Source organism: Nycticebus coucang, chromosome 18 (genome assembly GCF_027406575.1).
Source record: "Nycticebus coucang isolate mNycCou1 chromosome 18, mNycCou1.pri, whole genome shotgun sequence".
Classification (NCBI taxonomy): Eukaryota; Metazoa; Chordata; class Mammalia; order Primates; family Lorisidae; genus Nycticebus; species Nycticebus coucang.
The window spans coordinates 68,170,374-68,185,752 of NC_069797.1; the positions used below are offsets into that span (position 1 = coordinate 68,170,374).

Genomic DNA, 15,379 nt, shown 5'->3' on the forward strand with positions numbered 1-15,379 from the left:
AGGTGTGGTAACTATTCCATGTTCTACAAAACATTCGAATAATTCATGTGACATGTTCTAAGCACCGAGCTTTCATCCTACTTTTGCAAAAATGAACACTGAAGTGATACGAGAGACTTTTTTTCTTTCTCTCTGCACAATCAGTTTTTTTGAAGTCCCTAAATGTAGGAGGATGCTCCGTTATGGGTGTGTTTCGACTGCTACTTCTAGCTGGTAGTCCCCGGAAACATTTGCCTTGTTTAATGCTTAGGAAACCTGATCCTTCATGTTATTAACAAACATTTGACAACTGAAAATTTGGAAAAAACAAAGTTTTATTTTTTAATTGGCCATTTCTACATGAAACTGCGCTTCCTCTTAGAAAAGTGAGTTTTGATATCATAACTAAGGTGCCACACGGAAGCTGGTGTGAACTACACACTCACGAAGTCAGGAAGAAATTGTTCTGTCTCCTGCCAGCCTCTAAAGTTCATCCGCCTTCCACGTCTGTAGTCTGAAGTGGAGCGCCCTGCGCAGAATGCCCGGCTCTTCCCCATCCTGAGCCTGATGGAGTCCTACCTAGGTCCTGCTCAAATATCACCTTCGTGGGGTTTGTTCCCCCTCTTAGAAGACTCACCTGGTGCTGCCTGTGGGTTCCTTAGTTCTCAGAGCCAAAGTCCATTACTTTCCCAACTTGCCTTCAGCTGGATAATTCCCGTGCTATTGAAGTTATCTTCCAGTAGGTCTGAGCTGTGTAAAGTCAGGAATTATGTTCTTATCTTGTCTAAGCCAGTGCAGAACTAAGACAATAATAATTCTCAATGCTGTAGTAAGCCTTTTTAATTCAACTTATCCTTTTTACTTCAGCTTATACATTTGGACTATGATGTGAATGCTGATGCCCATTTGAATTCTTTGACCAACCCACACCTCATCCTAGCGACCTTTTTCATGCTGGCTTTTGATACTCTTCTCTACCTGGCATTGACATTGTATTTTGACAAAGTTTTGCCCAGTAAGTATGACTGTGTGTATAATTCGATACAATTATTAATTACATTTAAAATATAGCTCTGCAGTGTATTAAATATAGATGAGCAAGCATTTAAAAAAATTTCTAATAGACACCCAATGATAGTGTGCAGTTTGTTTACAGAATCGCTCTCTAAGACTTTGCTCTCCTATCATACATCAGGGTGTTTCTTTTTAAAAGGAGATACTCTCAAGAGATTATGGATAATTATACCATTAGTATTCTTGTCAGAACTAAGTAGGGTGCCGGCCCCATATACCGAGGGTGGCGGGTTCAAACCCGGCCTCAGCCAAACTGCAACAAAAAAATAGCTGGGCATTGTGGCGGATGCCTGTAGTCCCAGCTACTTGGGAGGCTGAGGCAGGAGAATCGCCTAAGCTCAGGAGTTTGAGGTTGCTGTGAGCTGTGATGCCACAGCACTCTACTGAGAGCGACAAAGTGAGACTCTGTCTGTACAAAAAAAAAAAAGAATGTTAGTGCTTGATATTTAATGTTAGACCAATTTGTGTTCTTCCCCTTTTAACTCACTTGGTAGAGAAGGACAGATTATTAGTGTGCAATATGAAACAAGTGTTTATTTGTGCGTTGCTGGAGTATGCCTATCATTTCCAAGTGTATACCAGGTAAACGTTAGGGAAGAGGCAGAAAGAGAAATAAGGAGATGAAAGGAAGGAAGAGACTTTCATTTTTTGTTGTTTTTATTGTTGGGGATTCATTGAGGGTACAAAGAATCAGGTTACACTAATTGCAATGGTCAGTCCAAGTCCCTCTTATAATTGTGCTCTGCCCCCAAGAGGTGTGCCACACACCGTGATCCCCCACCCCCTTCCTCTTTCCCACTCTCCCCTCCCCCATTCCCCACCTCCCACCCTGTTAGAGCATCAGTTGTCCTGGTATCAGAATTGAGTACATTCGATTCTTGTTTCTCCATTCTTAGGATACTTTACTAAGAACGATGTGTTTCACCTCCATCCAGGTTAATACAAAAGATGTAAAGTCTCTATCTTTTTTAGTGGCTGAATATACCACAGCTTGTTAATCCATTCTTGGGTTAATGGGCATTTAGGTTGCTTCCACATTTTGGTGATTGTAAATTGAACTGCAATAAAACAGTCTAGTGCAAGTGTCTTTATCATAAAAGAATTTTTTTCCTTCTGGGTACATGCCCAGTAATGGGATTGTGGGATCAAATGGGACATCTAGTTTGGGTTCTTTGAGGGTTCTCAATATTTCCTTCCAAAAGGTTACATTACTTTGCAGTCCCACCCGCAGTGTAAGACTGTTCCAGAAGGGACTTTTTAAATAACATGTCCATCATGTTTCTGAGAGGGCTGATAAAAAATAATAGCTCTCTGATTTTTTTTTTTAAAATTCCAATGTAAGAAATTTCAAGGTTTCTCATTATTGTTATATTTGCTATCACACTTGGAGCATGTACTTTATCTAATCCAAAAGAAGGCAATCACAGAACCATTCCACCAAAAGCTTGTCAAAGAGACATGGAAAACCACACAGGGAGATGAAGTCACATGGAAGACCCCACCTTATTTTTTGGGGGACTAGATCAAAGCTGAGAGAAATGATGCAAAAATGGTACAAGAAAGAAATGTTTAGACCAGCTAACATTTTCAGATGTTTGTAAAATCTAAATGAGCAAGAACAAATCAATTCCAACAGTATTTTATGTAATTAATAGATAATAACCAAAGTAGAATTTATTTCAGCAATAGAATTTATCACATTAACAGATCAAAGGTTGGGTGTGGTAGCTCACACTGTAATCTCAGCTCTTTCGAAGGCTGACACAGGGGGATGACTTGAGATGAAGAGTTGATACCAGATGGAACAACACAGTGAGACCTTGTCTTTATCAAAAAAAAAAAAAAAGCCAGGCATGGTGGTTTATGCACCTGTAGTCCCAGGTACTCTGAGGTGGCTGAGCCAGGAGGATTTCTTGGTGATACCACTGCACTCTAGACTAGGCAACAGTATAAGATCTTGTCTTAAAAAACAAACAAACAAGAACAGATTAAAGAAAATCCTATCATTATCTTAATCTGTGCATACTAATATTTGATAGTTTTAAAGGCATATAATAAAAAATGTATACTGACCTAGAAATAGAAGACAACGTTCTTAACCTAAGTGCTTTCAAAAATTTTAAATATAGAAAAGTAGCAATACTTAAAAGATTTAGAAATAGATGCAAAATCTTTGAATAAGATAAAGGATAAAAAGATTATTATTTAAAAGCATATAGTGACCACAGGATAATAATGTATAGAATTCTAGCAAAGGAGAGAAATTCTGTGAATAAAATAAATTTGGAAAATAAAAATTCGAAGGTGGTATAAGTGCTCTATTAATTTATGAAATGCAGTCAACTTTTGGTAGTAACTGGAGCATGATAAAGATACTTTTTTCTTACATAAACAAATATGTAAGAAGACAATATCAGTATGTTTAATTACTCTAAATGAGGCAGGTTGTTGTAAATACTTGAGGGAAAGGTCAGTGAGGTACTATTAACAATTTTAGAGGAAACTTGAATATGGAGAGAGGGACTGTAATAGAAAAGACCACAGATGTATGTATGCACTGCTTTTCAAAAGAAGAAGAACTTATATTTCATTAGCTGTGACTTACTGAAATTGAAAATCATCCTGGGTGAAGTTTTCAGTAGATACTGTAGTTTGTGAGCTCCATTAAAGTGGATGTTCTGGGAAGGGGATCTAGCTTCAATACAGTGGGAGAAAATGATTCTAGGAAACCTCATGTCAATTTTGACAGGATTACTGACTTATGTGATCAAAGGAAATGATAGCTGTGGTGTATCTGTACTTTATTAAAGCATGTGAAAATAGAAGTTCTTTCTCTATCCTTAAGTAAGAAGATGTAGACACAGATGGCTGGTAGGCAGCATTATATTTTTTATAAAATTTAATATACCATTGTACCCAACATTCAAAAGTAGCTGCAGAGCACTCATGCTGACCATGTCCAGGTGACGCTTTGGACAATAACTTGGAAGAGTCATCCTGGAAACAGTGGGTGGCATTTAACAATTCCAGTACTCAGGCAGTGCCTGTGGCTCAAGGCAGTAGGCCGCTGGCCCCATAGACCAGAGGTGGCAGCTTCAAACCTGGCCCCAGCCAAAAAAAAAAACTGCAAAAAAAAAAAAAGAAGAACACAACAATTCCATTACTCAACCTTTAGCAGGATTTAAAAATACCAGTGGTCTGGTGAATCAAGGACTAACGTTTGGCTTCATACAAAGGGATTGTTTCTTACCATTCTAAATGTTGTACAACGCATGGTAAGTTGTTTCTTACCATTTGAAACATTACATCTCTGACCTCTGGGAATGATACCTTTTCTGTCCCTGAAATCACAGAGACTGAACAGGGATTCATTTTACACACAAAGCTTTCCTTAGATTACTTGTGAAGCTTCTTAGAATATGAATTTCTGAAATTCTATAATGAAATGTGTAAAAATGAAAAATCCTTGATTTTGATAATTCACAGTTCTTTTTGAAAAAAATTTTAGACATGAGTAAGTGGGTAATTCAGGGGAGACAGTTACTTTCATCCTCAGACCAGTAACTATGAATTCATCCACATCATTAGTACAGGAAATTATTTTGAAATCAATGTTCATATTTCTCCTCCTCCCTTTTAAAAATGATAGCAGCAAATTTTTTTTTTTTTGAGACAGAGTCTCACTTTGTCACCCTGGGTAGAATGCCATGGCATCACGGCTCACAGCAATGTCCAACTCTTGGGCTTAAGTGATTGTCTTGCCTCAGCCTCCCAAGTAGCTGGGACTACAGGTGCCACCACAATGCCCAGCTATTTTTTTTTTTTTTTTTTGGTTGTAGTCGTCATTGTTGTTTGGCAGGCCCGGGCTGGATTTGAACCTGTCAACAGGTGCCAAGCCAATAGCAGCAATTTGTATGTGGTGAAATTAACTTGCTTCTTTTACAGACACCTCTGTTCTGCCACAGACCCTGTATCTCCACAGATGCATTCTTTGTTCTTTATTTTTCTCCCTTCTTTGATACGATTTCAACATTTTATTTGCAGACACAGATTATTTTCTTGTAGTTTTGTCACATGGCCCCCACATCTTTTACTGTACCTCAGAGACTGATATTGCAAAGAATCATTTCTTCATCAGCTTCTCTTAAGTAAAAGTTCAAATTACCTTCTCCTGGAATCTGTTACTGTGTTAGTAAAATATTGTTAATAAGATCAATGTCTTTGCTTTTATTTGCTTCATTCTCATCTAAAATGTTCATTTAATGCAATATGAATTCCAGAATTTACAAACATTTGGATTGGCATTCATCTTTGTACATCATTTATTGCCTTTGTTAGAACATCAGCCTTTAGAAAAAAGAATGAAGCACTTTTAGATCCACTAGAAAGATTTGGCTTTGATACTTTGGTCATTCGACCCTCGTGAAGTTCTTTAGGTTTTCTGATGGCCACAGGCCTTACTTTGAAGTGGCAATAACTTTGTAGTGCGTACTGACGTTACATTACCTTTACAAGAATAAAAGGAGAGCGCGTGAAATGTTTTTTTAATCTATCACACACCACACAAGGGTAAAGTGCTAATATCATCCTCCTTCCTGTCTTTTCAGCACATCCTTTTAAGATAGTGTCTTTTTAAAAAAAAAAAAAAAATTTATTTTTGTCTGAGTAATCTCATCAGTCTTTCAAAATAAACATATACAATTTTAAGATTGCAGTAATTTTACACTGCTTTTCTTTCTTGCTTTCGAAACACTCCATCATTACTTAATTAAATTTGCATTGATTTAACTAAAGTATTATTTTGCCTCAAAAATACATAATAGCTATTTTCCTAAATGAACGTAAAGTTTTATAGGATAATTAAAATTTGCTTTAATGGGATGGAGCAAGATGGCGGCCAAGTAACAACTTCCTTGCATCTGGGCACCGTGAGTCTGGGGAGATAGGACTCCAGGCATCTCTGGCTGGTGGGATCTGCCTATCATCACCCCTCTGAGGATACAGGGAGTCAGCGAGAGACTTCTGGACCCCAAGAGGAGGACTAAAATGGTGGAAAAATGGCAAGTGGTCGCGTGTATTCAATCCGTCTAAACCTGCCCACAACTGTAAGTTCAGTAGCAGCGAGACTGTAAGCCAGAAAGGCCTTACCTGTGAACTGTTTTGGTGTCTTTGGACTTGGCACTCAGTTGAACTGCCTTGGGGAGAGCATGAGTGGGAGTGCGGAGAACTTTGGCCGTTGTCTAGGGCCCCAGTCTGAGCCGCTGAGCCAGACAGAGCTAATAGTGTTTGGCTGTGGGTCACAGGGAGCCATTGTGAGCGATCTTCCCCGGCAAGCTCCGCCCTCAGGGTCGCAGAGCTAGAATCGGGTGGGAGCTGGTAACCCGACCAAGTAGCCTAAGGGTGGGGTCTGAGCTGCCTTGCAGCCCTAACCCTCAGGGGCAGAGTGAGACTGGTTTTGGCACACTGGGTAAGTGGATAGCCACTTCAGCAGTGATTCCAGTGACAAGCACTTTCCTGGGAAAGCTTCTGCTCAGCAAGTTTACAAGTTCAAAGTGCCTTTTAAGTGGGCTGAAGAGAGATTTAGGGCATCTACCTGCTGGGGTTTGAGAAATCAGCAGCCTCCAGTCATATCAGAACTGTGATTAACATCTCATACCCCAGAAGACCATGTGTTGCCCAGACAATATTCAATAACATATACATACTGCTTTGTTTTTGGTTGTGTTTTTTTTTTTTGTTTATTTTTATGTTGTTGATGTTGTTTGGTATTTTAATTTCAACCTTTTCCATACAGATCCTTTTTCTTTCTCAATTTTTCTAGTTTAATTATAATTTCACATTGCTGCCTTTTTCAATAACTGGAACTTCATTTTTGCTAGTGTTTCTACCGCTATTATTTGGTTTTTCACCCAATTTTATTCCATAAAGTTTTCTGTTTGCTTGTTTTGGTTTGATTTATAGCATTTTTGGCTTTCCTCTCTACTTGGTGGAGGTGGGGTACTGTGTCTGATCAGGTTAGCAAAGAGCTGCTGACCTCAAGGGAACCACCCAACTGGGCACCCCCAGAAGGTGGGGTTTTTTTAAGGTTGTGTCAAAGTACCCTACTGTACACCTATATTGCTCTGTCTCCCTCTTTCTGTGCCTCTCTTCTTTTTGTCAATATTCCTTTTACCCACCCCCTCTCCTTTCTCTATTTTTCTTTTTTTTTCGTATCACTCGGTCCTCCTTTCTTTCATCCCTTTTTTGCTCTTAAACCTTCTCACCCTTCTGGTCCTGTAACCGTTAGTCCACAGGCACGAGAACTTAAAGAGCAAGAGGAAGTGAAAGGAAAATTAGGGCAAGGAAACAGATAAAAGAAATCACTCATGAGGAAGAATCAGCAGAAAACTCCAGGCAACATAAAGAACCAGTCCAGAACAACCCCGCCAAGGGACCATGAGGTAGCTACTGCAGAGGATTCCACCTATACAGAAATGTTAGGAATGACAGAAAGGGAATTTAGAATACACATGTTGAAAACAATGAAAGAAATGATGGAAACAATGAAGGAAACTGCTAATAAAGTGGAAAATAACCAAAAGGAAATCCAGAAACAGAATCAAATAAGAGATGAACAATGTGAAGAATATAAAAAGGATATAGCAGAGCTAAAGGAACTGAAACAGTCAATTAGGGAACTTAAAGATGCAATGGAAAGTATCAGCAACAGGTTAGACCATGCAGAAGAAAGAATTTCAGAGGTAGAAGACAAAGTTCTTGAGATAACTCAGGTAGTAAAAGAGGCAGAAAAGAAGAGAGAGAAAGCAGAACGTTCACTGTCAGAATTATGGAACTTTATGAAGCGTTCCAACATACGAGTTATAGGAATTCCAGAAGGGGAAGAAGAATGCCCCAGAGGAATGGAAGCCATACTAGAGAATATTATAAAAGAAAATTTCCCAAATATCACCAAAGATTCTGACACACTGCTTTCAGAGGGCTATCGGACCCCAGGTTGCCTCAACTCTAACCGAGCTTCTCCAAGACACATTGTGATGAACCTGTCCAAAGTCAAGACAAAAGAAAAGATTCTGCAAGCTGCCAGGAGTAAGCGCCAGTTGACCTACAGGGGCAAATCCATCAGAGTGACCGCAGACTTCTCTAATGAAACTTTCCAAGCAAGAAGACAATGGTCATCTACCTTTAATCTACTTAAACAGAACAATTTCCAGCCCAGAATTCTGTACCCTGCTAAGCTAAGCTTCAAAATTGATGGAGAAATCAAATCATTTACGGATATACAAACATTGAGGAAATTCGCCACAACAAGACCAGCTCTACAGGAAATACTTCAACCTGTTCTGCACACTGACCACCACAATGGATCAGAAGCAAAGTAAGAACTCAGAAATTAAAGGACAGAACCTAACCTCCACACTGATGCAAAAGATAAAACTAAGCAATGGACTCTCACAAAATAAGACGAATAGAATACTACCACACTTATCAATTATCTCAATAAATGTTAATGGCTTGAATTCCCCACTGAAGAGACATAGATTGGCTGACTGGATTAAAAAACACAAGCCATCCATTTTCTGTCTGTAAGAAACACACCTGGCTTCAAAAGACAAATTAAAGCTCCGAGTCAAGGGTTGGAAGACAATTTTTCAGGCAAATGGAATTCAGAAGAAAAGAGGAATTGCAATCTTATTTTCAGATACATGTGGATTTAAAGCAACTAAAGTCAAAAAAGACAAAGATGGTCACTTTATATTGGTCAAGGGAAAAATACAACAAGAAGACATTTCAATTCTAAATATTTATGCACCCAATTTAAATGCTCCCAGATTCTTGAAACAGACCTTACTCAGTCTGAGCAATATGATATCTGATAATACCATCATAACAGGGGACTTTAACACTCCTCTTACAGAGCTGGACAGATCCTCTAAACAGAAATTAAACAAAGATATTAGAGAGTTAAATGAGACCCTAGAACAACTATGCTTGATAGACGCATATAGAACACTCCACCCCAAAGATAAAGAATATACCATTCTTCTCATCACCCCATGGAACATTCTTCAAAATTGATCATATCCTGGGACACAAAACAAATATCAACAGAATCAAAAGAATTGAAATTTTACCTTGTATCTTCTCAGACCATAAGGCACTAAAGGTGGAACTCAACTCTAACAAAAACGCTCGACCTCACCCAAAGGCATGGAAATTAAACAATCTTCTGTTGCATAACAGATGAGTGCAGGAAGAAATAAAACAGGAAATCATTAACTTCCTTGAGCATAACAACAATGAAGACACAAGCTACCAAAACCTGTGGGATACTGCAAAAGCAGTTTTGAGAGGAAAATTCATCGCTTTAGATGCCTACATTCAAAAAACAGAAAGAGAGCGCATCAACAATCTCACAAGAGATCTTATGGAATTGGAAAAAGAAGAATAATCTAAGCCTAAACTCAGTAGCAGAAAAGAAATATCCAAAATCAAATCAGAGATCAATGAAATTGAAAACAAAAGAATCATTCAGAAAATTAATGAAACAAGGAGTTGGTTTTTTGAAAAAATAAATAAAATAGATAAACCATTGGCCAGACTAACGAGGAATAGAAAAGTAAAATCTCTAGTAACCTCAATCAGAAATGATAAAGGGGAAATAACAACTGATCCCACAGAGATACAAGAGATCATCTCTGAATACTACCAGAAGCTCTATGCCCAGAAATTTGACAATGTGAAGGAAATGGATCAATATTTGGAATCACACCCTCTCCCTACACTCAGCCAGGAAGAAATAGAGCTCCTGAACAGACCAATTTCAAGCACTGAGATCAAAGAAACAATAAAAAAGCTTCCAACCAAAAAATGCCCTGGTCCAGATGGCTTCACTCCAGAATTCTATCAAACCTTCAAGGAAGAGCTTATTCCTGTACTGCAGAAATTATTCCAAAAAATTGAGGAAGAAGGAATCTTCCCCAACACATTCTATGAAGCAAACATCAACCTGATACTAGAACCAGGAAAAGACCCAAACAAAAAGGAGAATTTCAGACCAATCTCACTCATGAATATAGATGGAAAAATTCTCAACAAAATCCTAGCCAATAGATTACAGCTTATCATCAAAAAAGTCATTCATCATGATCAAGTAGGCTTCATCCCAGGGATGCAAGGTTGGTTTAACATATGCAAGTCCATAAACGTTATCCATCATATTAACAGAGGCAAAAATAAAGATCACATGATCCTCTCAATAGATGCAGAAAAAGCATTTGATAAAATCCAGCATCCTTTTCTAATTAGAACACTGAAGAGTATAGGCATAGGTGGCACATTTCTAAAACTGATTGAAGCTATCTATGACAAACCCACAGCCAATATTTTACTGAATGGAGTAAAACTGAAAGCTTTTCTTCTTAGAACTGGAACCAGACAAGGTTGTCCTCTGTCACCTTTACTATTCAACATAGTGCTGGAAGTTCCAGCCAATACAATTAGGCAAGACAAGGAAATCAAGGGAATCCGCATGGGAGCAGAGGAGGTCAAACTCTCCCTCTTTGCTGACGACATGATCTTATACTTAGAGAATCCCAAAGACTCAACCACAAGACTCCTAGAAGTCATCAAAAAATACGGTAATATCTCAGGATATAAAATCAATGTCCACAAGTCAGTAGCCTTTGTATATACTAGTAACAGTCAAGATGAGAAGCTAATTAAGGACACAACTCCCTTCACCATAGTTTCAAAGAAAATGAAATACCTTGGAATATACCTAACGAAGGAGGTGAAGGACCTCTATAAAGAAAACTATGAAATCCTCAGAAAGGAAATAGCAGAGGATATTAACAAATGGAAGAACATACCATGCTCATGGACAGGAAGAATCAACATTGTTAAAATGTCTATACTTCCCAAAGCAATCTACCTATTCAATGCCGTTCCTATCAAAATACCAACATCATACTTTCAAGATTTGGAAAAAATGATTCTGCGTTTTGTATGGAACTGGAAAAAACCCCGTATAGCTAAGGCAGTTCTCTGTAACAAAAATAAAGCTGGGGGCATCAGCATACCAGATTTTAGTCTGTACTACAAAGCCAAAATGGTCAAGGCAGCATGGTACTGGCACAAAAACAGAGACATAGACACTTGGAATAGAATTGAAAACCAAGAAATGAAACTAGCATCTTACAACCACCTAATCTTTGATAAACCAAACAAGAACATACCTTGGGGGAAAGACTCCCTATTCAATAAATGGTGTTGGGAGAACTGGATGTCTAAATGTAAAAGACTGAAACTGGACCCACACCTTTCCCCACTCACAAAAATTGATTCAAGATGGATTAAGGACTTAAATTTAAGGCATGAAACAATAAAAACCCTCAAAGAAAGCATAGGAAAAACACTGGAAGATATTGGCCTGGGGAAAGACTTCATGAAGAAGACTGCCATGGCAATTGCAACAACAAAAAAAATAAACAAATGGGACTTCATTAAACTGAAAAGCTTCTGTACAGATAAGGAGACAATAACCAAAGCAAAGAGACAACCTACACAATGGGAAAGGATATTTGCATATTTTCAATCAGACAAAAGCTTGATAACTAGGATCTATAGAGAACTCAAATTAATCCACATGAAAAAAGCCAACAATCCCATATATCAATGGGCAAGAGACATGAATAGAACCTTCTCTAAAGATGACAGACGAATGGCTAACAAACACATGAAAAAATGTTCATCATCTCTATATATTAGAGAAATGCAAATCAAAACAACCCTGAGATATCATCTAACCCCAGTGAGAATGGCCCACATCACAAAATCTCAAAACTGCAGATGCTGGCGTGGATGTGGAGAGAAGGGAACACTTTTACACTGCTGGTGGGACTGCAAACTAGTATAACCTTTCTGGAAGGAAGTATGGAGAAACCTCAAAGCACTCAAGGTAGACCTCCCATTTGATCCTGCAATCCCATTACTGGGCATCTACCCAGAAGGAAAAAAATCCTTTTGTCATAAGGACACTTGTACTAGACTGTTTATTGCAGCTCAATTTACAATTGCCAAAATGTGGAAACAGCCTAAATGCCCACCAACCCAGGAATGGATTAACAAGCTGTGGTATATGTATACCATGGAATACTATTCAGCCATTAAAAAAAATGGAGACTTTACATCCTTCGTATTAACCTGGATGGAAGTGGAAGACATTATTCTTAGTAAAGCATCACAAGAATGGAAAAGCATGAATCCTATGTACTCAATTTTGATATGAGGACAATTAATGACAATTAAGGTTATGAGGGGGGGAAGCAGAAAGAGGGACGGAGGGATGGGGGTAGGGCCTTGGTGTGTATCACACTTTATGGGGGCAAGACATGATTGCAAGAGGGACTTTACCTAACAATTGCGATCAGTGTAACCTGGCTTATTGTACCCTCAATGAATCCCCAACAATAAGAAAAAAAAAATTTGCTTTAATGGGATAATGAGCTCTCTCTCTTTTACATATATATATATGAGATATGTAAATATATTTTATATAGCTCATATATATATTTATGTATATAATGAGATAGATCATTGATTAAGGGTATTTCTCAGTTTACTGGGTTTGTACTTAATCATCCTTATTGGCTAATGAAAACTTTCATAGGTCATCCATAAATTACTTTTTTGCCATTTATTAGCATTTTCTAGTTCTTTTTCTAGTCTATTCCTGCTAATATTAATGATTATCAAAAGCTTTGTTTATATTGATAGATATCACCATCAGGAAGCCCTCCACTTTGCTCCTTCCTTAATACACACATGTCCCTTTCTTCCATTCTTAGGAAGTTGTACCTGTTTTACTGTTTCCCCCAGTTATCTAAGATACCTAATTTTGTAGATTCATCAGTCATTTATTGACTTGATAAAATGCCACCAGCGCAATCACATGATGGCTATTTCTCAGCTTAGCCAGAAACTCTGGGATAAACATTCAAGTCTCTAGCTAAATTGAAGTAAAAGTTGCTTTTAATAGTAGTTTTAAATACATCGTGAAACATTTCACTCCACTTTGAGGCACTTAATTAATTTATTAACTAAATTAATAGTTAACAATGCACCTGCTTCTCATATTAGAAGGTCACATCTCAGTTATTTTTTCCTTACTGTCTGTCAAATCACATTAAAAGATTACTACTTCAGTATGATAATGTGAATTCGGGCTTAGAATCACATGTGTTGTATTTGCATGCTGCCCTCGGATGCCTGTGATTGTGGAAGTGACCACTGACACGTTATTCAATTGCCTCCTGCTCATGTAGCTGAGTACGGACATCGACGTTCTCCCTTGTTTTTCCTGAAATCTTTTTGGTTTCAACACCGAAGACCTGATCACGTGGCCCTTGAGAATGAAATGGATTCTTACCCTTTGTCTGATGACTCTTTTGAACCAGTATCTCCAGAATTCTATGGCAAAGAAGGCATCAGGTAACAAATAAATTCCATGGAGTTGCAAATGCAGAACAGGGCAGAGACCAGCGCTCCACCAGGCAAAACATGATGTGCAAAGATCCCCTCTGTGCCCCTCTGAATCCACCTATGGGTTCCTCATTCATAAAAGTATAGACTCATTTTTCATTGTATTTTATTTCCTCACATTCTCAGCATTTACATTTATGGGCTATGTCAACAGGCATCCACAAGTAAACAACCTTCAAATGTCCATTATCCTTAAGTCGTCTCTGGTTTCTCCTCTTCATGTTTTTCTCTGTCTGCCAGTCTCCTTGTGACAAACACAGCCATCACCTCCCTTCTCGTTCCCTGCACCCATTTTTTAGTAATTCACTCAGTCTCTTTCATTTTCATTTCCTGACTTATAATGAGATGGGGGAGGAAATGCAAGTGATGCATAAAAGGGAGAGAGACATTCCAGAGAGAGGGGAACAAAACCCGAGAAACTGGAGTGCTGTGCGTTCCTTCCCTCTGAGATAATGTGAGCACTTTGCAGTTTTTGGCCAGGGCTGAGTTTGAACCCGTCACCTCTGGCATATGGGGCCAGCACCCTACTCCTTGGAGCCACAGGTGCTGCCCCGATGTAAGCACTTTGTTCAATGCTGGTTGCCTTAATTTTCTAACTGATAGAAATCTCGAGTTCCCTAGAATTTGGTCAAATTTTGTCAATCCTTCAATATTTTGTTAATCTCACCTTCAATAGAACCTTCCTGATCCACCCTCCACTAATGTATTTTGACTCTGAACATTTATGATAGTGTATTTGCAGTCTTTACACATTTAGTTTGTTAAAACACAGGTCTAAGAAGAACAGACAACAGAGAGTACTGTTCTCTCATTCTTATGAGTTACTGTTCTGTTCTCAGAAATTGTGATCTCCCTCTGATCTGGAACTCTAAGTTTTATGTTCTTTCCAGTGCCCACATCAGAATCAGGTCCTATCAGAAAAGTCACAGAGAACCTTGAATGATGAAGGAAGGTGTTTTTATTTACTCAGTGGGCAAGGAGTATTGCAGCTGAATGTCCCTCTTCTCACAGTTATTAATGCTTAAATATTGGACCGGACTGGACTTGTTTTAGGGACTGAATTATGTCCCCTCAGAATCTGTAAGTTGAAACAGTAACTTTTAAAGTGGTGGTATTTAAAATATGAGGCCGCTGGGAAGTAATTAGGGTTATGTGAGATCATAGGGGTGGGACCTTCATGATGAGATTCCTATTATTTATAAGAAGAGACACAAGAGAGCTCTCTCTGCCATGTGATGGGACAAGAAGAAGGTGGCTGCATGCTAGTCATCAAGAGAGCCCTCAACAGAAGTCAATTCTGTTGATGTGCTGATCTTGGACTTCCCAGCCTCCAGAACTGTGAGAAAAGAAATGACTATTCTATAAGCCACCCAGTATTTTGGTATTGTGTTATAGGAGCATGAGCAAACAAACTACCTGCTGGTTTGTTACAATAATGTGAGAAAATAATGCAGGTAAAATGCAGAGGTTCTAGTTTATAGTAGACCCTCAACTCATTTTAAATCTTTTTCTATGTACTAATTTTTAAAAAACATATCTTTGTTTGAAATCCCTTTCCCCTTTTCTCATCTTCCCTGGAATTTTACTAGGTTCCAAGCATTTTGTGTTATGCATATGTTGTTTTATTTACAATTTAATCCCCTGTGATAATGTTGTCATCCCCATTTTACTGCTGAAGAACTCGACTCAGTGGATTTCAAGCACATAGCATTTGTAACAGAGCTAGTGTGCGGCACACCTGTGGCTTCACTCAGAACATTTTGACTCCAAAGCCCTGATCTTTCTG

The 15,379-nt window shown here is 38.4% G+C and overlaps 1 protein-coding gene across 7 annotated transcripts in view; it reads left to right on the plus strand.

Moving 5' to 3' along the window:
• ABCA9 (ATP binding cassette subfamily A member 9) overlaps positions 1–15,379 on the plus strand; it is a 75,479-nt gene that overhangs the window by 17,713 nt on the left and 42,387 nt on the right. For all 7 annotated transcript variants that reach the window (XR_008375462.1, XR_008375465.1, XR_008375466.1 and 4 more), the window contains 2 exons: positions 847–994; positions 13,377–13,542. Coding sequence is in view for 2 of the 7 variants with exons in the window: in XM_053568320.1 (XP_053424295.1) it covers positions 847–994; positions 13,377–13,542 (314 nt within the window). In the remaining 5 variants the exon portion in view is untranslated. The remainder of the gene's footprint in view (positions 1–846; positions 995–13,376; positions 13,543–15,379) is intronic.